Source organism: Cyanistes caeruleus, chromosome 3 (genome assembly GCF_971803275.1).
Source record: "Cyanistes caeruleus chromosome 3, bCyaCae1.hap1.1, whole genome shotgun sequence".
Classification (NCBI taxonomy): Eukaryota; Metazoa; Chordata; class Aves; order Passeriformes; family Paridae; genus Cyanistes; species Cyanistes caeruleus.
Window position 1 is genome coordinate 116,006,334 of NC_141703.1, and position 26,090 is coordinate 116,032,423.

At 37.0% G+C, this 26,090-nt stretch overlaps 1 protein-coding gene across 1 annotated transcript; it reads left to right on the forward strand.

The window, feature by feature from the left end:
• The first annotated feature begins 3,821 nt into the window (after nucleotides 1-3,821).
• Nucleotides 3,822-25,567, forward strand: LOC147654491 (receptor expression-enhancing protein 3-like). The gene is made up of 7 exons (XM_086883778.1): nucleotides 3,822-5,086; nucleotides 7,734-7,810; nucleotides 8,306-8,426; nucleotides 9,723-9,836; nucleotides 16,962-17,109; nucleotides 20,937-21,088; nucleotides 21,832-25,567. Exons 1-6 carry the CDS (start codon nucleotides 5,057-5,059, stop codon nucleotides 20,939-20,941), a joined length of 495 nt encoding a protein of 164 aa, XP_086739904.1. The 5' UTR covers nucleotides 3,822-5,056; the 3' UTR covers nucleotides 20,942-21,088; nucleotides 21,832-25,567.
• The last annotated feature ends 523 nt before the right edge of the window (nucleotides 25,568-26,090 follow it).

The window sequence follows — 26,090 nt, forward strand, 5'->3', positions numbered from 1 at the left end:
GAGGATTTCTCTTGAATTTTGTGGGATTTGGAGGAGACTTGAAGAATTTGGAGGGAATTTTCTTAGATTTTGTGGAAATTTGTTGAGATTTTGTGAGATGGTTCTGGAATTTGGTGGGATATTGAGGAAATTCAGTGAATTTGGAGGGATTTTTCTTGAATTTTGTGGAAATTGTTGGAGATTTTGTGGGATGTTGCAGGAATTTGGTAGGGTTTTGAGAAGGTTTAGGGAATTTTGTGGCGTTTTTCTGCAATTTTGTGAGGCTTTTCCAGAATGTTTGGTGATATTGAGGTGATTTGGTGGGATGTTTCTGGAATTTTGTGGGATTTTTCTGGGATTTGTACGAGACTTGAAGAATTTGGAGGGAATTTTCTTGAATTTTTTGGATATTGGTGGAGATTTTGTGAGATGCTGCAGGAATGTGGTGGGTTTTGAGAAGATGTAGGGAATTTTGTGGCATTTTTCTGGAATTTTGAGGGGCTTTCAAGAACTTTGTGAGAGTCTTCTTGAATTTTGTGGAAATTTCCAGAGATTTTGTGGGAAGTTGCAGGAATGTGGTTGGGTTTTGAGAAGATTTAGGGAATTGTGTGAGGCTTGTACAGGATTTTGTGCGATTTCTTTTGAATTTTGTGCGATTTCTCTTGAATTTTGTGGGATGTTTGTGGGATGTTTGTGGGATGTTTGTGGGATGTTTGTGGTATTTGGAGGAGACTTGAAGAATTTTGCGGGATTTTTCTTGAATTGTTTGGAAATTGGTGGAGATTTTGTGAGATGTTGCAGGAGTTTGTTTGGGTTCTGAGAAGATGGAAGGAATTTTATGGGATTTTTGTGGAATTTTGAGGATTTCTCTTGAATTTTGTGGGATTTGGAGGAGACTTGAAGAATTTTGCGGGATTTTTCTTGAATTTTGTGGAAATTGGTGGAGATTTTGTGAGATGTCTGTGGAATTTTGTAATGTTTTGAGCAGATTTAGGGAATTTTGTGGCATTTTTCTGGAATTTTGGGGGGTTTTTCCAGAATGTTTGGTGATATTGAGGAGATTTTGTGGGATGTTTCTGGAATTTTGTGGGATTTTTCTGGAATTTTGAGGGGCTTTCAAGAACTTTGTGAGAGTTTTTTTTAATTTTTTGGAAATTTGTTGAGATTTTGTGAGATGGTTCTGGAGTTTGGTGGGGTATTGAGGAAATTCAGTGAATTTTGAGGGATTTTTCTTGAATTTTGTGGAAATTGTTGGAGATTTTGTGGGATGTTGCAGGAATGTGGTTGGGTTCTGAGAAGATTTAGGGAATTGTGTGGGGCTTGTACAGAATTTGGTGGGATTTCTCTTGAATTTTGTGGGATTTCTATTGAATTTTATGGGATGTTTGTGGGATGTTTGTGAGATGTTTGTAGGATGTTTGTGGTATTTGGAGGAGACTTGAAGAATTTTGCGGGATTTTTCTTGAAATGTTTGGAAATTGGTGGAGATTTTGTGACATGTTGCAGGAATTTGTTTGGGTTCTGAGAAGATGGAAGGAATTTTGTTGGATTTTTGTGGAATTTTGAGGATTTCTCTTGAATTTTGTGGGATTTGGAGGAGACTTGAAGAATTTGGAGGGAATTTTCTTAGATTTTGTGGAAATTTGTTGAGATTTTGTGAGATGGTTCTGGAATTTGGTGGGATATTGAGGAAATTCAGTGAATTTGGAGGGAATTTTCTTGAATTTTGTGGAAATTTCCAGAGATTTTGTGGGATGTTGCAGGAATGTGGTTGGGTTCTGAGAAAATTTAGGGAATTGTGTGGGGCTTGTACAGAATTTCGTGGGATTTCTCTTGAATTTTGTGGGATTTCTATTGAATTTTATGGGATGTTTGTGGGATGTTTGTGAGATGTTTGTAGGATGTTTGTGGTATTTGGAGGAGACTTGAAGAATTTTGCGGGATTTTTCTTGAAATGTTTGGAAATTGGTGGAGATTTTGTGAGATGTTGCAGGAATTTGGTTGGGTTTTGAGAAGATGGAAGGAATTTTGTTGGATTTTTGTGGAATTTTGAGGATTTCTCTTGAATTTTGTGGGATTTGGAGGAGACTTGAAGAATTTGGAGGGAATTTTCTTAGATTTTGTGGAAATTTGTTGAGATTTTGTGATATGGTTCTGGAATTTGGTGGGATATTGAGGAAATTCAGTGAATTTGGAGGGATTTTTCTTGAATTTTGTGGAAATTGTTGGAGATTTTGTGGGATGTTGCAGGAATTTGGTAGGGTTTTGAGAAGATTTATGGAATTTTGTGGCATTTTTCTGCAATTTTGTGAGGCTTTTCCAGAATTTTTGGTGATATTGAGGTGATTTGGTGGGATGTTTCTGGAATTTTGTGGGATTTTTCTGGGATTTGTACGAGACTTGAAGACTTTGGAGGGATTTTTCTTGAATTGTTTGGAAATTGTTGGAGATTTTGTGAGATGTTGCAGGAGTTTGTTTGGGTTTTGAGAAGATGTAGGGAATTTTGTGGCATTTTTCTGGATGTTTGAGGGGCTTTCAAGAACTTTGTGAGAGTTTTCTTGAATTTAGTGGCAATTTGTTGAGATTTTGTGAGATGGTTCTGGAATTTGGTGGGATTTTTGTGGGATTTGGAGGATTTGTCTTGAATTTTGTGGGATTTGGAGGAGACTTGAAGAATTTGGAGGGAATTTTCTTGAATTTTTTGGATATTGGTGGAGATTTTGTGAGATGCTGCAGGAATGTGGTTGGGTTTTGAGAAGATTTAGGGATTTTTGTGGGATTTTCGTGGAATTTTCAGCAGCTTTCAAGTATTTTGTGAGAGTCTTCTTGAATTTTGTGTAAATTTCCGGAGATTTTGTGAGATGTTGCAGGAATTTTGTGGGATTTTTGTGGAATTTTGAGGAATTCTCTTGAATTTTGTGGGATTTGGAGGAGACTTGAAGAAGTTGGAGGGATTTTTCCTAAATGTTGTGGAAATTGGTGGAGATTTTGTGAGATGTTTCAGGAATTTGTTTGGATTTTGAGAAGATGTAGGGAATTTTGTGGCATTTTCGTGGAATTTTGAGGATTTCTCTTGAATTTTGTGGGATTTGGAGGAGACTTGAAGAATTTGGAGGGAATTTTCTTAGATTTTGTGGAAATTTGTTGAGATTTTGTGAGATGGTTCTGGAATTTGGTGGGATATTGAGGAAATTCAGTGAATTTGGAGGGATTTTTCTTGAATTTTGTGGAAATTGTTGGAGATTTTGTGGGATGTTGCAGGAATGTGGTTGGGTTTTGAGAAGATGTAGGGAATTTTGTGGCATTTTTCTGGAATTTTGAGGGGCTTTCAAGAACTTTGTGAGAGTTTTCTTGAATTTAGTGGAAATTTGTTGAGATTTTGTGAGATGGTTCTGGAATTTGGTGGGATTTTTGTGGGATTTTGAGGATTTGTCTTGAATTTTGTGGGATTTGGAGGAGACTTGAAGAATTTGGAGGGAATTTTCTTGAATTTTTTGGATATTGGTGGAGATTTTGTGAGATGCTGCAGGAATGTGGTTGGGTTTTGAGAAGATTTAGGGATTTTTGTGGGATATTGGTGGAATTTTCAGCAGCTTTCAAGTATTTTGTGAGAGTCTTCTTGAATTTTGTGGAAATTTCCGGAGATTTTGTGAGATGGTTCTGCAATTTTGTGGGATTTTTGTGGGATTTGGAGGAGACGAATAATTTTTAGGTATTTTTCCTACATGTTGTGGAAATTGGTGGAGATTTTGTGAGATGTTGCAGGAATTTGGTTGGGTTTTGAGAAGATTTATGGAATTTTGTGGAATTTTTGTGGAATTTTGTGGGATTTCTCTTGAATTTTGTGGGATTTGGAGGAGACTTGAAGAATTTGGAGGGAATTTTCTTGAATTTTTTGGATATTGGTGGAGATTTTGTGAGATGCTGCAGGAATTTGTTTGGGTTTTGAGAAGATTTAGGGATTTTTGTGGCACTTCCCAGGAATTTTGTAGGATTTTTCTGGAATTCTGTGGGATTCTGAACAGAGTTGAAGAATTTTGAGGAATTTTTCTTAGATTTTTTGGATACTTGTGGTGGTTTTGTGTGATTTTTGTGGAATTTTGTGGGATATTGAGGCGATTTAGGGATCTTGAGGGATTTTTCATGTATTTTGTGGGAATTTGTGGAGATTTGGTGGGATTTTTTCCAGAATTTGGTCGTGTTTTGAGAAGATTTAGGGAATTTTGTGTGATTTTGTGGGATCCAACGGATGTTTTGTGGGATGTTCCTGTGAATTGGTATGGTTTTGAGAAGATTTAGGGAATTTTGTGGGACTTCTCTGGAATTTTGTAAGGTTTTTCAAGGACTTTTTGGGATTCTGAATGGACTTGAAGAATTTTGAGGAATTTTTCTTAGATTGTGTGGAAACTTGTGGTGGTTTTGTGTGATTTTTTTGGAATTTTGTGGGATATTGAGGAGATTTAGGGAATTTTGTGACATGTTCCTGGAATTTGGTGTGGTTTTAAGGGGATTTAGGGAATTTTCTGGGATTTTTCTTGAATTGTATGGAAACTTGTGTAGATTTTGCGGGGTGTTTCTGGAAGTTTTCAAGGTTTTGAGAAGATTTTAGGATTTTTGTGGGATTTTTCAGGATTTTTGTGGATTTGTCTGGAATTCTGTGGGATTCTGAACAGACTTGAAGAATTTTGAGGATTTTTTTTTAGATTTTTTGGGAATTTGTGGAGATTCTGTGGGATTTTTGTGGAATTTGGTGGGCCTTTTCAAGGACTTTGTGTGGTTTTGAGGAGAGTTGAAGTATTTTGAGGAATTTTTCTTAGATTTTGTGGAAACTTGTGGAGGTTTAGTGTGATTTTTGTGGAATTTTGTGGGATATTGAAGCGATTTAGGGATCTTGAGGGATTTTTCATGTATTTTGTGGGAATTTGTGGAGATTTGGTATGATTTTTTCTAGATTTTGGTCTTGTTTTGAGAAGATTTAGGGAATTTTGTGGGATGTTCTGGGAATTGGTGGAGATTTTGTGACGCATTCTTATCATTCCATTGGTGATTGTGTTGACTGTCCAGATACGTTTTTGGGATGATCCATGGCTGTCGTCTTCCCAACAGGGTAATCTTCTTTCACAGTAAAGGTTTTAGATTTAAATGTAGCTTTCGAAATGGCACAAGTCTGCCGCCACTCACATTATGGTCCAAGCACAACTTCCTTTCCAGGGTTTTGTGTGGCTCAGAAGCCATCTATGCTTGTTGCTGAATTGATAAGAGCTTTGTAACAGTAAAATATTTTACCCAGCCACTACTTCCACCACAAAAAACCAACCAAACAAAAAGAATAGACATCTTGACTTGTTGTGTAGGTCATGATGCAGAAAATTGGTCAAAGATTATTTCGGGGGGGAAAAAAAGGGTGTTGTGCTGCTTATGGTAATTTAAAAAACTTACGGACTTCAGTGCTAAAAATTAGAATCTAGGCCTTTGAGGAGATTTATTTGTTCTTGCAATTTTCCTTGTTGAATGGAGTTGACTAAGATATTTGAGATGTTTTTTCACTGTATTGCATCAAAGCAATTGAAATAAGCATCTGAAATGTAGTTTTTATGTCTGAACAGACCAGCCTTTTCAAATACTGGCTTCAAAATCCTGACCTGAAAGAATGTGCTTCAGACAAAACCAACCAAGATGAGCTTAACGCTTGGATGCTAGGAAAAAACCCCTCAACTAAACAAATCTCTAATCACTTTTTTTAATATGAAAAATAAAACTTGGTTGAAGATTCTGTTACTTAAAGTAGGTGATAGTGTTCAGTAGTGTGAAATCTGACCTTCAATTTTTCATGTCCTTTTCTCTTTTTTTCTGCTATGAAAACCCCTCTAAGTCACACATGTTCATTTGTTACATCATTGATACTTGTGGTACCTACTGCATTAGTTACTGCATACTAGAATATGATTTGTGGTTTATAGAATCTTTGCCCAGTCCTCAGGAGGTCTCCTGGCAGATCTCTTGTGCCCTCTTGCAAGACATTTATACTATTCCTAGAAGCCCAGGACAAATTCCACTTACACTGTTCTTAATTGGATTAATAGATGTTGATTAAGGAAGGAACAACCTAGATAAATTATATTGGGGAAAAATACAGTCTTGGAAGGATTCTTAAAGGTTGCATTGCATTCTGCTTAAGTTGATGGGGCAAGGTTAGATTTGATTTTCATTCAGGTGTTGACTCTGGTTCATGGAAGGGTCACCAGTCTAAATATCACACGGCCTGTCAGCAATGACTTCAGCTGTTGTGTACATTTGTCTTTGTTTATTCAACCCTAAAATATCTAAATCCTCTGAGAAATTGAAGAATGTTATCACATGACTGAGTTTCTTGTCAAACTGAAACACAGAAAAGCTTTACATTTAAGATAAATGGGTCTCAGGTTCTGACAGAGGAAGTGGTTTTAAATGATAATGCACATCCATGAAATAGGCAGCAGTGTATCATTAGGTTTAGAGTAGTTACTTAAGTCCACTACAAATAAGATTGTTTTAAAAGGGAAGATTAAACCTGAGCCACATCCTCTGTGGGAAGGTGTGTATGTATGTGTATATATATATATATATATATATATATATATATATATACACACACCTTCAAAGGAATATATATATCCTCCCTTTGAAAGAGAGTACCGTGAATTTAGGGTTCCAACTAGTCTCTAACAGTTGTGGTGGTTTTGTTTTACTGTTTGCTGGTTTGGTTTTTTGGGGGGGTTGTTTGTTTCTAAATGGTTATGCATTGTTGCAGGGTATTTTCCTAGGAATTTAAAGAACATGTGGATGTTCAGTTTGTACAAATAACCAGTGGTGGTTTGCAGTGACCCATTTTGGAAATACATTGCTTTTGGCATCTCCTAGCTTAGGGAAGACAAATGCATAGGAACTATTTCTGTAGTATTTATTCTGAAACATGTAATCAGCTGATGCAACCAAATTTGAACAAATGCTCAAGAAAAAGGAGTGATTATCTTACTTGTTATAAAACAAATTATACTATTTTAAGAACTTTAAGTCTGATTTCAAAGCAATGATATATAGTATAAGCCATAAACAAAAATAGGTTTCTACCTGTAAATCCCTGAAGCATTAACACATAAACTTTTTAATTAACAAGAATTTTGTAGTTCTTGGCATATAAATAGAATTAAAATCTCCATGCAAATGCTCTTTATGTTGCCTTGCCTCCGTGTTAATACCATACCAGTAATCACACAGGTGGAATGTAATGGTAATGTGAAGCTGAATAACACATACTGTGAAATGAAAGCAAGGGATGCTTCACTAATGCTGACTTTCATGTGCATGGTATGAACATATGGTTGAGTGTGGAAGAGAATGAAATAGCTGTTAGTGTTATGGTGGGATTTGTTTTCCATACTTAGGATAATCTACTGATCTCGCACTGGTTTTTTTATATCGCTAAAGGTTTGTAGAGAGAGAATCAAATCTGTGAAATCAACCTATGTGAGCTTGTGATCCTGGTGACACAGCCATTTCATATTGAGCTTGTTGCAGCTGCCACCACTCCTACTTATGAACAGAAATCTTCTGGAATCTTCACCTGATCATTTCACCTGATACCTGGTTTATGAAGACTGAGATACTGTTGAATGTCTTGCCGTGCTAACTCGGAAAAAAATGTACCGTGTATAGTATATTATGTCTAAAAGTGAAATTAAAGCTCTTAGTGAAGATGCTATTTTAATTTTCAGGTTCGCTGGATGATGTACTGGATTGTGTGTGCTCTTTATATAGTTACTGAAACGATAACTGACCTAACAGTCTCTTGGTAAGACCCTGCTTTTTATGAACTGTAGAGGAAACTATATTTGTTTCTGATGTTTTTGGAGTTGTATTGATTTATTTTATATAAAGAAGTCACGTTAATTTAATAGCCCATTTTACAGGAAAAGATCTTGGTGCATAGATGAACAGCATCTGCTTTCAAATTTGCTATACACTGTTACTTGAAGTAGGGATTATAACATTTCTAGCTCCACTGTAGAAACTGAATACGAGAATGAAACTCTTATAAGGATGGCCTAGAATTTCTCTGTGTAGGAATATATAATGAAAAACAAGCATATTAACTGTTTTGATTGCTTAAATGACAGTCCATAAATCCGTAACTCATTTAATTTCTGTCTGATGTAACTTCTTGTATTTGAAGAATCCTAAATGCTAATATAATTGTGGTTTTTTAATAGATCTCTTTATAAAGATTAGTTACTGTGCATTTTCTACTGCAGTTGTTAATTTTGTGCAACCTTTAACTTGTCTGTAGGTTTCCACTGTACTATGAATTGAAGATAGCTTTTGTTACCTGGCTCCTTTCCCCATATACTAGAGGGACAAGTTTAATCTACAGAAAATTCCTCCACCCACTGCTTTCTTCTAAAGAAAGGGTAAGAAATAACTTCTCAGATTTTTAATGCCTAATATGGAAACAACATGTGCTGAAATAAAAGCTGTTGCTAGATACAGTATAAGAGCAGAGCAGCTTGTTACTGTATTGCCAGGCAGCATGAATTTGGACTAGCGGAAGCAAGTGCACATGATTGTCCATGTCTATGCTTTTGTTTAACTTGCCTGAGCAGACCAGGTCCTGCTTCCTATTAACATGAGAGTTTCGTGTGCCCTGCTCTACTTGATGCACTCTGAGGAGCCCAGTTAAGTGGAAGTGATGCAGTTTAACTTTCTACTGCAAGCATGTGAATGTATGAACACAGCTTTACTAAAAGCTGTTAATGTTAACATTTTTTTCTAGCATAAATGAGGAATAACACTCCTCAGGATGATTGACATCAATGACTTTTTTTGGTTCGCAAACTGACAAGAGGAGAGACTTGTTTAAAGGGTAAACCAGTCTGCAGCAGTAAATACCCAAACATAAAAATAGCCAGAAGATGGTTTGCTTTAATCAAAGTATGACAGGGACACAGCTCTGCTTAGCTCTTTTTCAGCATCCTGTTTGGATGAGGGGAAAGAGCAATTAGCAAAGGTCTGAAGACAAGCACTGAGAAACCTCACACTACAGAAAAGAGCATTCCTGAAGGTCAGTGCTAGGCTTGGCCTTTATTAGGTAAAGCAGGTAGTAAGATTGTCACTGATAGGAACAGAGCAAGTATCTTGACATTCTGAATGTTGTGCAATAAACAACTTGCAACTTTGTGAGCTAGAGGGATACTTCCCTGTACTCTCCAAACTATTGGGAAGTACCTTGCAGTCTTTATCTTCAACTCCAGGCATTTACCAGAGCTGGAGATAAATGTCGTAACTGTTTTGTCCTTGGTACTTAACTATTTCAAAGCTGTGGGTTTGGAAGTTCTTTGCAAGTTGACTCTACCTTTCTAGGGAGCTGACTGAGTTCTTCATGTAAGATGATGTTATTTCTTGAAATGCATGATATTTCTTGAAGAACTTCTGTCCAACAAGTTAAGCTTACACTCTCTAAGGAACATTTTGCAACGTTTCTGAGCTGTACTGAAGTGATGTACTTTATCTTCTTGTTTGACCACATATAATAATTTTTTTAATGAGAGAGTTGTAATGAATAAAACACCTGTATACAAAGATATATCCCATTAAATATTTTCTTAAATATTTTTCTGTCTTCCTTTACTGATGGGAAAATAATACTGTGGGGTAACTTTGCTCTCTTATGAACAGCCCTCTAAAATTTAAATACGTTTTTCTTTTAGGAGATTGATGAGTACATTGTCCAAGCCAAAGAAAGAGGCTATGAGGCCATGGTGAATTTTGGAAGGCAGGAGTTGAATTTGGCAGCAACTGCTGCAGTGACAGCAGCTGTAAAGGTAAGTTTCTGCTTGCATTAATTGCTTTTGAGCTTGATATCAGTGTCATTGCACTGGGGATTTACCACTCTTATATAAAAAAGATAAATTCTGCAAGTGTATTGAAATCCTGGGACACAATTCAAGGCTTGCAGCCCTCTTCTCATAGTACGTTTGTTGTTTTTTTGTTTAAGATGGCTTGCAGTTATTTCTTGGATTATGAGGATCAATTTACTCTAAATTCAAAAGTTACCATTCAGTTTTCTGTGCAGGCTTTTAACATAGATGTCCATTGTTTCTTTTCTGTCTGTGTTGTGCTTTCTTACTGGTAAACAAACTTTTTAAAGGACTTCTGGCTTTTCTGCTGTTTTTCTCCAATCATCCTGAGGTAATGCCACATAATGAATTTAGGCATGAAGGACTACTACCATCAATAAAAATTATCTTGACACAATTAACCTGTTTGCAACTTGAGTGAATTATTAAATTATTATGCTAAGCATAAGCCTGCCTATTGGTGTTTAGAATACATTTTCTTTGCCATGGATTTGCCATTAAATTATGAAGTAATCTGTCATTTTTTCTAGATTACCTTCCCGCAAAAATTCACTACCTTTAATATTTCAGACGGCTCTGGGTCTAGAAAGACAAAATACAGGCTAATATGTAAGATTGTAACCAATTTGTGCACCACTGAAGGGAATATACTTCAGACCATGTGTATCCTACCTAATAGTAATTCAAACCAAAACACACACACACACACACACGCACACACACAAAAAAAAAGAAAAAAAGAAAAAATAAAAGGTATAGAGAGAAAAAGTTGTATGTCCAAGTGAAATCACAGGTTTAAGGCAATCATGATTAATTTCTTCCTGGGAATAAATGGAACCATTGTGCTCATAGTAACAGCACTGAAAACCTGAACACTGTCTGTAGATAACAGAAAACAACGAAGAGATCCCTGCCTGTCAAAGTCGAGTATGTACAGCTGGCATTAACTTAAATGTCTGGGCTTCTATGTGAACTTTCTGCATTAGAAATAAAAGACATTCCTAAAAACTACACTTTTACGTGCTACCTCAAAAAGCTTTGGAAAAGTAGTCGTGTATATCTTGTTTGCTCATTTTCTCTGTTCTTAAAGATGCATGTGGCTGGTATAGCATTGTAACTTTTTGTTTTAAAATATGGTCATAATGAGCCTAAAATACTGAGAAAGTGATTGCATTTGATCACTGTGGGTTTCTTCTTCATTATTCAAATTCTTAATAATGCCTTAAGACATGAAATAATTTTGAATGCAATAGAATGCACCACCAAAGGAATTAAAGTATCCAGAGTGAAAATAGGTTATTTAAACAAGCCAAGGAAACCCAACAAGCAAACACCCAAAGTGCTCTATGGGGAAATCAAGTTTAATTGCTAAATGCTAAAATTCAAGTTCTTTGCATTACAAATTTATTAGAAGAAGCGCCTGTAAGGATTCCTAGGATTTGTGTGTGTTCTTCATGTTTGGCTATGGTTGGATATTTCTGTGGTAACTTTTAGGGTGTAACTGAAGTACTGTAAAATAAATAACACCAATATCTCCTCAATCTTTTCTGAAATAATGAATAACTTTTTCTGAAATGTCTATGTTTAGACTTCATTGCTATTCAGCTGTGACTCGCAAGATGCCTGCTCTTTTTGTTAAAACTTGTTAAACACGCTCATGAATATTTGTACAGAATTAGTTCAGTGCAGATCAGATGCTTGCGAAAAAAAACCACCACAATACCAAGACCTAAAATAGGCACGATTTTTAAACAGATGAAAGAGAAGACTCACTGAAAAAAAAATAAATAAAATCTTTATTTTGGCATGTTAAGCCTCTTATGTTTGTCATTCCAAAATGCTGAGCATGCCTGCTTCATGCAAGCAAATGGACACAATGCATGCGTTCTTGATTTTGTTCCCTGTTTTTCAAGAGTTAACTGCTGCCTCTAGCAGGTGAAATTATTATCCCTTCACCAAGAGCTGGTGGAGCATGCTATATGATTTCAGGAATTGAATTGAAGTAGTGGGATCAGGACACACTTTCACCACTATTCTTTTTTTTTTTTTTTTTTAAATAGAGCACACATACTTATTCTGACATAGCAGATCTCAAATTAGGAGAGGGGGAGAGGCTAAACATGTGCAAGATTAAACCTATGTCAAAAGACACTAAAGTGTCCAAGAAAACTGCTTATAGTGACTTTAGGAGGGTGTTAAAAATGGCTTGGAAACTTACTGAAATATTTTGAATATCAAATGTGGAAGAGAGTGATTTTCTTCAAGGGTTGTCAAAGGAATAGGGGATTACCATTAAAAGGTAATGCTGGCTCTGTTAGGGAGGTTGGAGCAGCCAGCCAGGTGAGTCTACTGAAATTTGACATAGATTTAAACCCTCTCCCCTATAGTTAAATTTAAATGTATTTGGCAAGAGTATTGACTTATAGCTTACATTCTCATACTGTATTTTTAGCTGGTACTAGTTAGCCACTGGTCATATAAAATGTAGTGTTTCAAAACCTACTAAATACATGAGCAAAATAGTGTTAAATAAGCATGTCAGAAAACAAATCTTTGTGAAATCCTGATTTCAGGAAATTTAGAGATGATAGTCTGTGCTGAATTTGTATATAAGGAAATTTTTATTAGTTAAGGAATCAAAAACAAGATACCTCAATAGCTCAGTTGTTTATGGATTTGGGGGAATTATATTCACAGCGCTTAGGTTCCAGTGCTACATCTCATACTTGGATACATCTCATACTCCTCTGTTTTTCAGGTCTTCTGAGATGATGGTTACCTCTGTGTTTCAATTTCTGCCAACCCATGCATTCAGATTTCTTGAGCTACTAGTGAAATCTGGTGTCTTTATCATTATGAGCAGGGGGACTGCTAATTAAGCTGTGAAATACTCGGGGGGTATTTCACAGCTTATGGGGTTACACAAATAGTGTTAATTTGTAAAGTGTTATTGGTGATGATAATATGTTTTGAGGGCTGTGTTTTCTGAATGTGTTCTAGTCATCCTGAATCTGCTGCCCTTTTGCTAATTGACTGTTATTCTCCTGGCCTTGCTCACACTTCCCCTTGTTCTCACTCAGGACATGGCAGAGGAAGGAGGTATCTTGCAGCCAGCTGTGGCACACAGCCAGTATCACTATGGGGAGCAGTACTGCTTTCATCCTCCTCCCTGCTGGGACAGCCTGTCATGCTGCAGAGGTTATTCACGGGACAGGAGTCCCTCTCCACGTTGAGAGGGAACAGAAGTCATTCCCTGTCAGCTTGGATTGGATCAGGGAGAGAAGAGCTGAGAATGTGGGTACTGCATGCTGTAGAGTCCATTGAGAACTCGTCCAAGGGAGGCAGGCAGCTTCTGTCAGTGATCCCGGCCAGTGGGGGGTGCAAGTCCAATTTAAAGAACAAAGAGTCCCTGAGGCAGACAAAGTGGTGTTTGTTTACTTCCCTGGGTTAAGCATACAGACTGTAAAAGCACATGCTCAATAACAGAATAGAAAATGTAATTTCATTTATGAGGGTCAGCTGATGAGACTGCATACTAATAACATACCAGAGGCTGAGTAGACTTGAAAGGAGACCCTTAAATAGGCTTTATTTATTTTTAAAAATTGATTTAAAAACATATTATGACTTTAATTGGTCACATTGGTCACTGTTAATGAATGTGGACTCCAAAAAATGGTTAGTATGTTTTAGGAAATGCTATTGAATAATGAAGAAAAATCATTCTCAAAGACTTGCATTTTCTTTAAGACAACACACAGACTTCACAGTTCATCCCTCTTCAGTGTTTGCATACATAGAAATTTCAGTGCTAAGTTGTGTGATTTTTTTAAAATTTTTTTTTTCTTCCCCTGGCATTGTAAATATATGTGTCTCAATCTTTTATGCTGTAATTTAGTCACCAGCCTCTGGCCTGAGTGCAACCTAATGTATACCTTCCTTACTGGCAGGAACTGTCAGTATAACTGGCCACCAGTGGTAACTGCTCTGCCATCTTCTCCTGAGCAGCATCTTGGAGTGTGTATATCTGCGGAGAGCTGGCAGCTTCTGCCATATCCATGGCATGGGAGTGGAAGCAGGAGGTCCTCTTCTGCTCCACCTACAACTGAATTTCAGTTTTTAGGGCAAACATGTTGCTTTCAAGCTGTAACTCTGACCTTTCAAACAAAATATCAAAGCTCTTAAAGCATTATTTTAAATGTCAATGTTACTCTCACATTTCCTGCAGTGGAGAACATTTAATCACACATTTCCTGCAGTAGGAAAGAATTTAATATTTTTCAGCCAGACTTTTATCCTAAGCTGATAGTAATCCAGATCTTCACAGAACGCTTTGCTTCAGCAGAAAGCAATTAACAGCTGCTTTTGAGCGTGGGGGTGGAAGAATCTTAAGTCTTACATGCAGTGTAAGCACAGTGATATGTACACTCCCACAGAACACCTTGAATTTGTCCTTCAGTCTATGCAGTGGAGTTAAAGTAGATATCAATCTTGATTTGGCTAGACTGGATGTTCCCAGGGGTGGGATAGAGACTGGAGGCACTGTAGGGAGTATCTATATAGGGTTAGTATGTGTGATGGGGACTGTCCGGTTGTTGTGCAACTCCCACTCCTACTGTGACTCTCAGGCATGTGTACTGCATCTTTATTTGTATACATATCCTTTCAAACTTCTCAATGCTTTCTGTGTGTAACTGTGTGTAACTTGAGTAAAACTTTCCATCTTGGCAAGTAGTTCTGAAACGAAGGGCCCATTTACGTCCTCTCTGAGGCGCCACAGGAGCTCCAGCTCAACCATGCAGTTTGGTTAAGGGCACAATGTTATTTTATGGCACATCCTTGACTTTTTTTTTCCCTTTGAAAAACAAAATTCTGTATCCAAAAGCTTCACTGGAAAATAGGGTTGAATGTTCCTAGCTTGGATCTAGTCCTTTATCTACAGTGGAATAAGAACTACAGGCTTGTAATGTGAATTCTTAGTATTTTAGTTGTTATGTTTAGTTGCTATACAATTTCCAAATGTCTTTTTGTAGTATATCACATGATGAATGAACTTTCTGGGCAACTAAACAAGTGTCTTTCTATACTTCTGCTGCTGGCCAAAACCAGCTTCTGTCACTATTTTAAGTAGACTCTTCACATTTGGTGAGTGGAATTGTGCTGAATTTGTATGGATTCTGCTGTGAACCAACTAGGCCCATTTTACATATTCACCAGCATTCAGTGACTGAGACTTAAGTCCTCTTCAAGCATTGGACATGGACTGATGAACAGTCTTCATACTATAGCAGAGTAATGTATATACTGTAAGCTGTTACTTGTCAAAAGAAGCAGTTCTTTCTCCAGTCCTCTTCTCCATGTCCTAGCAGCTGGTAAAGTATAGCTGGTTCCTGATGTATTTTACTTGAAATGCTTTTCAGTGCAAGAAGTGGAGTAGTGGAAGGGCAGGATTTTTTCTGCCTTAGGAGGAACCTTAGGAGACCTGTCTTAAGCCATTTTGGGGAAATCAATTTGACTTCATAATTTCTATAACCTTTAATACAGACACTGTACAGCATTCATAGGGCATTTTTAACTCAAAGGCAAGCTGTACTTAAGTTTTTGAGAACTGAGTAATCATACAAGTTTGTAGAAAGAGAGAGAAAAGTTAAGGCTCCTACTTCTCTCACAAGAAACCTTTTCTTTGTTATTGTTTGGTGACAATGTATGAATGGTGGAGTAAGAATTATAATAGGTTTCTTGTGCTTAAATAGCACTCTGTTCACTATGTTAATTTTATATACTGTACTAATAGCTAGTCATTAGAAAATTAAAATTAGGTTTCAGCCACTTTTCCCTCCTGCCCTTTGGTACCCAAGCAAACTCAAATAGCTTTCATTCAATTGTCTCTTCACTTTACATGGCTATTCTTAGCATGGAATAATTCAGTATGCTGGTCTACCAATGGCAAACAGTTGTTGTCATAAGTGCGGGAACAAACGGCTGTGGCCTGCAACACCAGAATTGCCTTCTGCTGGTGCTGTTGCAGAAAAAGTTGTATGGAATTGTACCCAGGTTTCTGCTCCTGCTAGCTAACATGCTGATCAAACAAAGAATTTTACTTAAAATCTTCATTTGTAAGAATGAAATTAACTATTTTAACACTTGCTTGAAGTGGAATTCATGCACAGGCTTGTTAACCTTTCCCTAAAATGGTTATTTTTTGCCTTCTGCCAGAGAGGGAAGAATAAGGTGTTATTTTAACATGACTTTGAGTACTTTACTCGTGGTCATATTCTTTTAGTTGCTTGTGTAATAAATTAATCTTTAATGCTTTAGTAGTAACATCATCTAATGTAAGATGAAAGAGCTGCTGGATGACCTTTCTTTCCAACAGGGAAATTTCCATATGTTCCATACAGAAAAGAAGTGAAGACAATTGGAGAAGGAATACTTAATGTTCATATGTGATTAACTATTCTCCTGTGTAGCATTCGATTTTGCATTGGTATTATGTCAGTGAAGCTATACTAGTAAGAGAACTTGCTATCCTGTAGTCCAGACTGGACCTCTTTGGTTTGTAGTTTCAAGTTTCTGTCAACTGGAGCTCCTTTTGTAGTGCTGCCAGTTTCTCAGTTATTTGAATTAATGTTACAGATTGTATTTTTAACATGTTTCTCCTTCACTTTATTCAGATTTGTGGAGGATAAAATATAAAATAGCAGAAGAAAACTATCTTCAACCATACTCTTTAAAATGCAGGTGTTACTGTCATGCTACCTTGAGCTGCTATGCTTGAAGTTAACATTTCTGATGTGTGTTTCTTTTAAACACTTGCCCTCGCCCACGTCTTTATTTGCTCTGATTAAAGGAGTGAAGTGCAGCATTTGTAATTAAGCTGCTAGCATGTGTAACTTTGTCATCTGCAAGCAATGTACAGTTAAGCATGGGTAAAAGTAATACCTAAATCAGATGTAAAGCAGCTGCATGTGTATGTTCAATGTATTTTGTTGTGCAGCAAGGAAGCATGGGCTTAAACATCTTAACCCAAGCTGAGCAGCAAAGTTAAACCTCTGCCTGGTTTCCAAAGATACTGTTGTTGTATTTCAGAGCCAAGGTGCAATAACTGAGAAACTGAGAAGTTTCAGTATGCATGATTTGACTGCTATACAAGGAGATGAGTCTGTTGGACAGAGACCTTATCAGACATTGCCAGAAGCTAAAAAGAAAACCAGAGCCTCTGCAAGTGAATCTTCAGGTATGTATCTTTTCTTTTCCCTGCCTAAAAGAACAATTCACCCAAAGCAAAAGTGGAAGAGCAGAAATACATTTACCCTCTTTCTAAATGGAAAAGGCCTCAAAGAACTCCAGTAGACTTAAACAGAGTACACTCAAAGTAAATTATGGCAGTTCAATTCTTCCTGAATGACTTTCTTCTCTCATCCACTCCCAGTGTAATCACACTGTATTCATTACTCCTGTCATTGCCAATTGGCAACAAGAACTTATTACCAAAGTAAAACTTAATTGGAAGTCAAACGTTATATGATTAAGTAGTGTTTCTGTGACAAATGTAAAAGAAGTTAAACATGAAAACATATGGAAGCTCAGTAAATAAAAGAGAAAATTAATAGAAATTACTTCACCAGGTGTCCTGGGGTGACTTTATGATACTAGTATTCCCAATCTCCTGCTTTATAGATTAAGTTCTTCACCTTTAATATTAGCTTTGAGAGCCAGGGAAGTTAAAACTGCTGGAGGCTGATGGGAGTTTTTTCTCCGACCAATAACTAGCTATTTCTGAGAACTGACAGTGGTTTTGACCATTGAAAAGTGAGATCAACCTGTGAACACCTACATTAAGACCTAAACCCGAGAATTTCTTGTTCTCTTTGGTTTCTGGCTTTTGAAGAAGTAACAGGTTCCGGCTCAGCCTCCTCCTCCACCACAGCAGGCCAGACAAGGTCGCGGAGGGGAGTGGCGGGGAGGTGAGCAGGCCCAGGCCGGATCAGGCCAGTTCCCCTGGCTCGGTTGCAGTTTCTGCCACTGCTGAGTTTTACCAGAGACTGCCAAGTAAGGAGAGGCCATCGCAGACATCTCTAGCCACCGCTCTGGCAGAGATAAGAGAACCACCTACCAGGCCTGGGCAAGATTTTAACCCTTTCATTACCCAGATGAGACTTGCAGATTAATCCTTTTTTCCAGAGAGAGAAAGTGATCAGCATGTAAAAGAGACCCTATAAACTATCAAAGATAGTGAAGAAAGGAATTAAGCCTCAGAGGAGGTAGAGAAAGAAGAAGATGCTTTAATAAGCTGAAATATTTTTCTGTTAAAGCTATGGAGATGGACAGTAGTGTTCTGAAAAAAACTTTAATTCATGACAGTATATTGGGAGGAATGGAGTGTTTCAAAGTGAGGATTTTGAGCAAATGGTGAAGTGGTTGTGGTACTGTGAGATGCTGGAACAGAGGGGGAGAAGTAATAGTTGAAGATTTGCAGCCTTTAAGAGGCAAAGAGAACACTTCTGTTTCCAGAGTAGCTCACAGAGACACATGAAGAGAACTTTTGCCTTTGAATAACTCAGCCTTAAAAATGACATCCCTAGACTCATTTGACGCATAACACACCTCAGAGTGATGTGAAGCGAGAGGAGAGAACCGATGGCAGAATTTCCAGGCAGCTGGCATCAGAGCTATAAAAGAAAGCTATAAAAGAAATAGTTTTCTTGTGAGAAACTCCATAGGTAGCAGAAGAAGACTTCTGTTTCTCTGCAAAGACTGATGAAAAGACTCTAGCAAGAATTGGGACTGTTTTAAACAAAAGAGTTCTTTTTGTCTCTATGTTGTCATGTGAACAAGGGAATGGTTGGGTAGTGAGCCAGAAAAGGGTTGTTCTGGAGGTTTTATTCTGGTTTCTTATTCTTGTAGTTTTTGTTAATAAACCTTCTTTATTCCTTTTAAGTTTTAAGCCTGTTTTGCTCTTGTTCTAGTCCACATCTCGCAGCAAGAAATAAGTAAGTTTTCTAGTGATTTTTTAGTTACTGCTTTAAAACCACAACACCAGGTTTGTAGTAATAGATCAAAATGTAAAATTGTATATGGTGATACGAATAATAAAGGCATCAAGTTGTCATAATAGACTGATGTCTATTAACACTCAGACGATGGTGTGTGGTGATCAATATATGGTCTTGTTGAAAGATAGTATTATTTCATTATTATGTTACATATACTGTTATTGTCATCATCACTTTGCCCTTGAGCTTGTGATGCTTGAAGGAAGGTTTTGCTGAAGGTCTGCTAACTACGTAATTTTTAAATAGCAAGACTGTGATGTATAGGAACTGCTGTTTCCCACAAAAGAAGTGGGTCTGGGCTATTTCTTTTCACCTAAGACTGTCATTCCTTCTCATCCCTCCATTTTGGGGATGGATAGCATTTGTGGGGTCCAAGGAATTTCATGAATAGTGTGCTAGCCCATTCTAAGGAATAGGTGACCAGCTGAAGGGACCTAATCTGAATTGGAGTTTCCAGAAGGTATCCTGTGCAGGGCAGAGTGAACTGGAGCCTCTGGCTAGAGAGAAAGCCAAGAATTCACAAAGAGCTGCACTAGAGATCATGTCACTGCAGCTGTTGTGCAGGATCTGTTCCTCAGTAAGAGAGCATTATTTACCTATCTGAAATAGCTTTAAAATGCTCTAATTTTTTTAAAAAAAATTCTTCAGTTTATACTATATAAATAATCACCGATTGTGAGATTCAATCTCAAATGTCAAAAAGCTTTCTTACAGCTAGTTGAACTTAATTAATCTTTTCTGGTCCTGGTCTCATCTAGCATACACCTCTCATGTTTTCTTTGAATTTTCTTCAGCATTAGGAACTTAAAAAAGATCAAAAGTACACATAGATTTAGGAACACTGTGTAGCAATATTCTCTTGTGCTGAGCTGGATCTTATTTTTTGTCTGGGCCAGGAGTTCTGTGCAAATTGATTTAAAAGGCCTAGCTGTAGGATGTGGATTGTAGGATGATGCTGAGCTGGCAGTGCTCTTGCTGTGAAAAAGGCAGATGGGATGCCGATGCATCAGGTATTACAAATGCAGATAAAAAAGTATTGGTGTCACTGCAAACACTGCTACTCTGAAACAGAGAAAGAGATGTGATTCAAATCTTCTGTGTTGAAAAAGATTAATTGAAACTGTACTGGAAGCAGAGACATGTTGCCTCTAAAATGGCAGAAGAGAATGACCGCATGTTTGTCTCAAGTAGCTGTGGAATGGATGATGTGATTCTAATTTCTAGGGAAAAAAATTGATGAAAAAAATTAGATAAGCCTAAATAAAATATTGGCTTAAGATAAAATGTACACAGGTCATTGATAAAATTTGGTTTAGAGTCTAAAAGGTGTTCCTGAGTGTTACCGCCAGTAGATTCTGGGATAAAAGGAGTGTTCAGTGGAGGAAGGAATCAGACTGGATTTGGTAGCTTTGCGATAGGTCTGTGGTGGAGATTCGGGGCTGTTGGACCCCAAGGAGCTTTCGGAGTGTATTTTTAAGCAGTTAGTGCCCTCTAGTGAGAGTCTTCGGTAATAATCTTGGTCCTGGTTTTGTAGTATGTTAACAACTCTTAACAGTACTTTGGTGTGTTACCGAAATGAAAGAAGCTTTGGTATTAAAAATGCAGGAGGATGAGTGTATGAAGAAAGATCCTATGAATGCAAGTCATCAAATGGTTTGTATTGGGAGGGATCTTTAAAGGCTTATTATAAGTGTAACCACCTTCTCATGTGGATTGTGTCCTAAAATCTTAGGTACTTCTTTAGATAATAACTCAAGTTTTTGCAGTTCAGTGTAAAGCAGAAGATGTCAGCAAACTTGTGATTTCAGTCTTGACAACTGAAGAAGCACTGCATTACATACATGTGGAACCAAGTGGCAGGATTAGAAGCACCAAACTCGTGGCAAAGTAGATGTTTCTGTTTTGAAATAAGCACATCATCTAAAAGCATAAATCACGATAAAAATCGCTGCTTTCTTAGAAGTCAAAAAGTTACAGCTACTATTTTTTAAATATTTTTTTTCTAAAGGTTAGAAAACCCCACTGGAAAAAAATCCTGGAGATGATAAAACAGATGAAGAGATGGAGGGGACACATTCGGAGGATGAAATGTTCGCTCCGAGAGGCCTTCGCAGAACTCAGAGTATGAAGTCTGTGAAAACTATTAAAGGCCGTAAAGAAGCAAGTATAATCCTGGTTAATTGAGTTTGTTCTTTCAGTGTATATTGGCATTATTCTTAGTGCAGAAATTTATTTTTATTTTTAATATTGGAGAAGTTGTCAACAATAACTGGGTTCCAGAATGCTAAATGGGGAAGAAAGCATGTGACAACAATATCTAAGTTTGGAGCTTTTGTAGTTTGATGTGTTTAGGGGAAATATATGTATGAAATTAATGAAGCAAGGAGCAAGGGAGAGGAGACGAAACAGACTCTGTATTTGAAATGCTAATTTTGGCACCACCAAGCCTAATTTCAGGAAGTGTTCGCCTTGAAAGGGGTATGGATAGCAATAATATTATCTGTGTGTTGTGCACACTTAAACATCTGCTGTTTAATAGATAAAGAATATTCAGAATTTTTTAGTTGCCATAGACAAACAGCCTGACTCTTTGTGATCTACAAAGAGAAGATCCTACTTAGCATCCTAGTGCATGCATCACAAAATTTAAAGATACTCCAGTATAAATCTCTGTGAAGTCTCATAAAAGTTTTTGGGTCATTCCAGGAAAACAATTGATACTTACTCTTCTTGCCCAATTCTGTTGAAACTTTATCTTATTCAGTCATAGGTAGATTCTCTTAGTGAAACCGGGTGTCCAAAGCACATTGGAAGACATTTGCTAAATAGGATTAGTGGGGAGGTGAATCATATTTCCATTTCATGTGACTTAGTACTTCATTATAATTTTGTTTTCCCCTCAGATACGATACGGATCACTAAAATACAGAGTAAAGAAGAGACCCGTTGTATACTTTTACGTGTACTGCACAATTCCTGCAAGAGCAACTGCTGTACTATAGTAACTTGAATTCAAGTGTTAAAGATCTGTGTACAATGCCTAGAATGAGTCTGTATGAACAGATATGGTAGGACTTGGTTTTGTGAGCCCAAGTGATCAGATAAAGTACTACTCTGTTTTTCTATAATTGTGTCATGTTTAGATTTAAATCTGGACAAGTTACAGCATGGATTTCAGCACTCCTTAAATAGGAGTAAAATGAGTAATAGGAAATACTCCTTTGCCAGAGGTATTGAACAGATTGAAATAATTGCAAATCAAATTGAATTAAGAGAAGCTGTAAGTATGTAGAGCTTGTGAAAATTGAACCATAGTGTCCCCAAGTTTACACTGTAAGATAAATATACTTGAAACATTTTTCTGAACTACAATTCCTGAAAAGGCCTTTGTGTAATTTTTAAATGTACAGTTTAAAGGACAGTGGGTGATGGTGGGAAAGGAAAAGGAAAGATGAGGTAGGTAGGATACATCCTTAACTTCATCATTTTGTGTCATATTGCCAAGCTTAGCAAACTGGGGTACATACAGCACTTTATGCAAAACTGTATAGTTTTGCACACTCTTAATGATTTACAACTGCACGCCATTTTAGTGACTTGCTACATAGGCTAGAGTTACATTTTGAATGCCAGCAATTCTTGTATTTCATGATATTTTTAAAATTCATCTTGATTCCTTAAGTACACTTAGGATGCTGTAGATATCTGCTACTAATGATATTATCAGGTGCCTTTCTATGTATTACCGGGCTGCGTAGGTTTTGTGGTTTTGGGGTTTTGGGTGGTTTTTTTTGTTTGTGGGTTGTTTTGTTCGTGTCTGTCTTCCTCCATCTAAAGAGATATAACATGATTTAAGTCAGATTTTGGTTAAAATTGTGGTAAGTAAAACTTGTAGCAATTCCAGTGATGCACCTCAGGGATCTTATCAGCCCATGAGCTGTGTGTTCAAGTCATGCTGCCGTAAAGTCATATATGATAGGTTAGTCAGGCCCTGGTTTAGTTTTGCTCTACATTGCTTTAAGAAAAAATATATTTTTATATATATGTACTTTAGAACATGTATGAGTGTATATTTCATACTATATGTGGATTCTAAGATGGTCTGTGTAGTACTTTTTTTTTTATTGCTAAAGTTATTACTAAAATATTTGCATATAAATAGCTTCTTCTAAAGATCTAGTTGATTTAGTGAATCATTTTATAACCTAGAATCCCATGGCATATCTACACAGAGATTAATTTTGAAATGACTTTCAATGCAGTGATTTGTCAAAATTACTTTTTTAGGTCACCTTTGGTATTATTTTCTGCAGTTCTGAGAATTAGACTGATTCTAATTTTCTGTGTGACTATATTTCTACTGTGGCTTTAGGGAGAAACAACCCATTTCTTGCAGATAGTACTTTATTATGTATCTTTGGGACAGACCTTGTGACTTGCCTCAAAGAGAACATAGCATGGATTCCTCATATCCTTCGATCTCTGACTTCAATCCTCAGACCTTCCCCCAGGTATTGACAATCATCTGCTGTTGGTGGTGTTGCTCTCTAGCTGTGGGAAATGTCTGCAAGCCATGTGCAAAGCTGTGCTCAAAATGCAACAGCACTTAGAGCATCTCTGAGGAACCTCGGTGCTTTAGTGAGAAGTCCCAGCAGGCCATGTGTGATTAGAAGGATGAAGTTTGCAATACTTTACTCAGAAACACAGTTTGATACCAGAAGACAGGAAGGCTGCTGTCTCTCAAATGAGTACAGTGCAAAACTCCCATCCCCTAAACAAAACTGTACCTAGTTATCCAGCTTTTCTAAGGAGCTGTAGGCAAGGAGTGATCAAGAAAAAACCTCCCTGGGAGTGTGGGACTTCTGCCCCAGGAGTGTTTGTGCTTCTCATCTGTTTCCCTGAGGCCTGTCTGTATGTTAAGGTACATAAGAAATTGAGGAACCTAGAGCTCTTGTATTTGCATCTCACCAGTCTCTGAATAGTAGACTAACCAGGGCCTGAGATGGACACTCTTACTGTATAGCTGAGCATTTGCTGACACATTTTTCTATAACTAATCATGCTTGTTTTACCAGCAAGCATTGCAAAAAAAGATCCTCTTTCTACAAGTCATAATCCTGCATGAAGGAGTAGGGTAAGCCATTTTTTCAGAATTACAGTTCCTGTTACAAGTTCATGTAGATCCTGTTTGGGGAGTTGTGTTTTTACCCCATCTCTAGGACTAGAGATCATTGAAGTATTTTAGGCTCTACCACACTCATGTCAGGAAGTTGCTCTATGTGTCTCTATGTACCTGAGGCTGTAACTTCTGGCAGACTTAACTTGCCAGCTCAGTAGTGATAAAGACTAAATAAACACTCCTCTATCTGGAACTTGCATGGAATTAGGAAAACTGGCAGTGTTATTAATATTCATTACTGTTTGCATAAAAATGTACTTCTTTCAGATCTTACATGACCAAATCTTCAATGTTTTCCTAGCTGTTGTCTTCATTCTAATAGCCAACTCTAAAAATATTTTCTTTTTATATCTCAGACTGATTTTGATCTTTGAATTCATCCTCAGACTTGTTCACTGGATTATCTTAATTTTTTTCCTCTTACTGTTCATTGTTAGCTGATGCTAACAATGCACACAATGGCATGATTAGCTTTCATCCCAGTGATACATAGTTCTCCTTACTGAATTTAGTTTAGTTTGGGTTTGAAATATTACAATCTTTTAACTTTAGTTACAGGAAATTTTCAAACTTTTCTTGCCTTAGCAACTGCAGAAGTCATCTGTCTAGCTCTTACAGGAAACTTCTTGAAAAAAATGTTAAAAATTGATGTTTATTATTCATTGTGGATTTGGAATGTAAAATGTAGTTCATGCCAAATTATCTAATCTTCTGAAAAAAGTGTTTTCTGAGAACTGACTGACTGCCACCAACAGGACTGCTGGTGTACTTAAACAAAGACTTGGGGTTTAAAAGTGTTTTAAAGGAGAATATGTATTTCCATTTAAATCGTATAAAGGTTTGAAGCCTTTCCAAAATATATCTGAACTGACGGCTCTCTTAGCAAGAGCCTACTGTACTTCTAAAATACCCAGTCTGAGATGAGGATTAAACTGGTGGCCTCAGCTGCAAATAAGCTTAGGCTGGACTTTGATTACAATGTAATTGCCAATATTGCTAATTCCTTTGCTATGTGAAACTCACCAAATAATATCCAATATACATTTTGCAAAATATAATGAATTTTAAAATAGAAGGTAACTTAGTAAAAGAGAATGGTGGAGAAAATTCTGGGCGCATTCAACGTACTGTTCATGACAAAAATATGTTTTACTTTTGGTGTTGCTTTCATTAATGGGAAGTTGGTATTTTAAGGTATTTTTTCTACAAAAATGTATGTGCAAAGGCAATACTTTAACATTTTTCAAGAACTTATACTGTTAAATGCTACAAACCACAGAATATACATTTGGACTGAAGGTAGTAGCTTTAAAAAAATGCAATGTAAGCTTTAATTTTTATATTATAGTAATAACTTGCTGTCAACTTGTTTACATATTTGTAGGATGGAAACTTCATTATGCATTGACTTACCTTGATGCTGTCTTTAATAAATACTGCTTTGAGCAAGATGCAGTGGATATTTTATTATCTGAATTACTATTATAAACCTAGTCACTATGTAATCTGTATTCTGTTACTTATTATAATGGTTCAAACACAAAAACAATCTATCTGAAGTTTGGAGAAACTTTTAAAACTCGTTGAATTATGACTAAGCTACTCTTGATTTTCTGCCCCCAAGTTTGAAGCTGATTTAGGCTGAAATAAAATGTACCCTGCCAGAGGCAACTTGAACATACTATAGTGTCACCTGGTTTGATTAGGTGCTTGGTTCAGAGTGAATTAAAATTGAATTGCTCAATGTCCCAAAAGAGTGTAACTTCCTGTGGAACTGCTGGACATGAAACTGATTTTGTTCTGTATTCCCTAGTCAGGGTTCTTCTGGTAGTCCAGAGGAGGACATGCATAGGTGAATTTGGCCCTTTCCTTTTTCAAACCTCCCTTCAAGTCATCTGTTAACACCCCTACCAAAACTCAAGTAAAAACCTCAGTAACCACATTTTCTAGGCCTTGTTTGCAAGGCTTCCTCAAGGCTTGTTT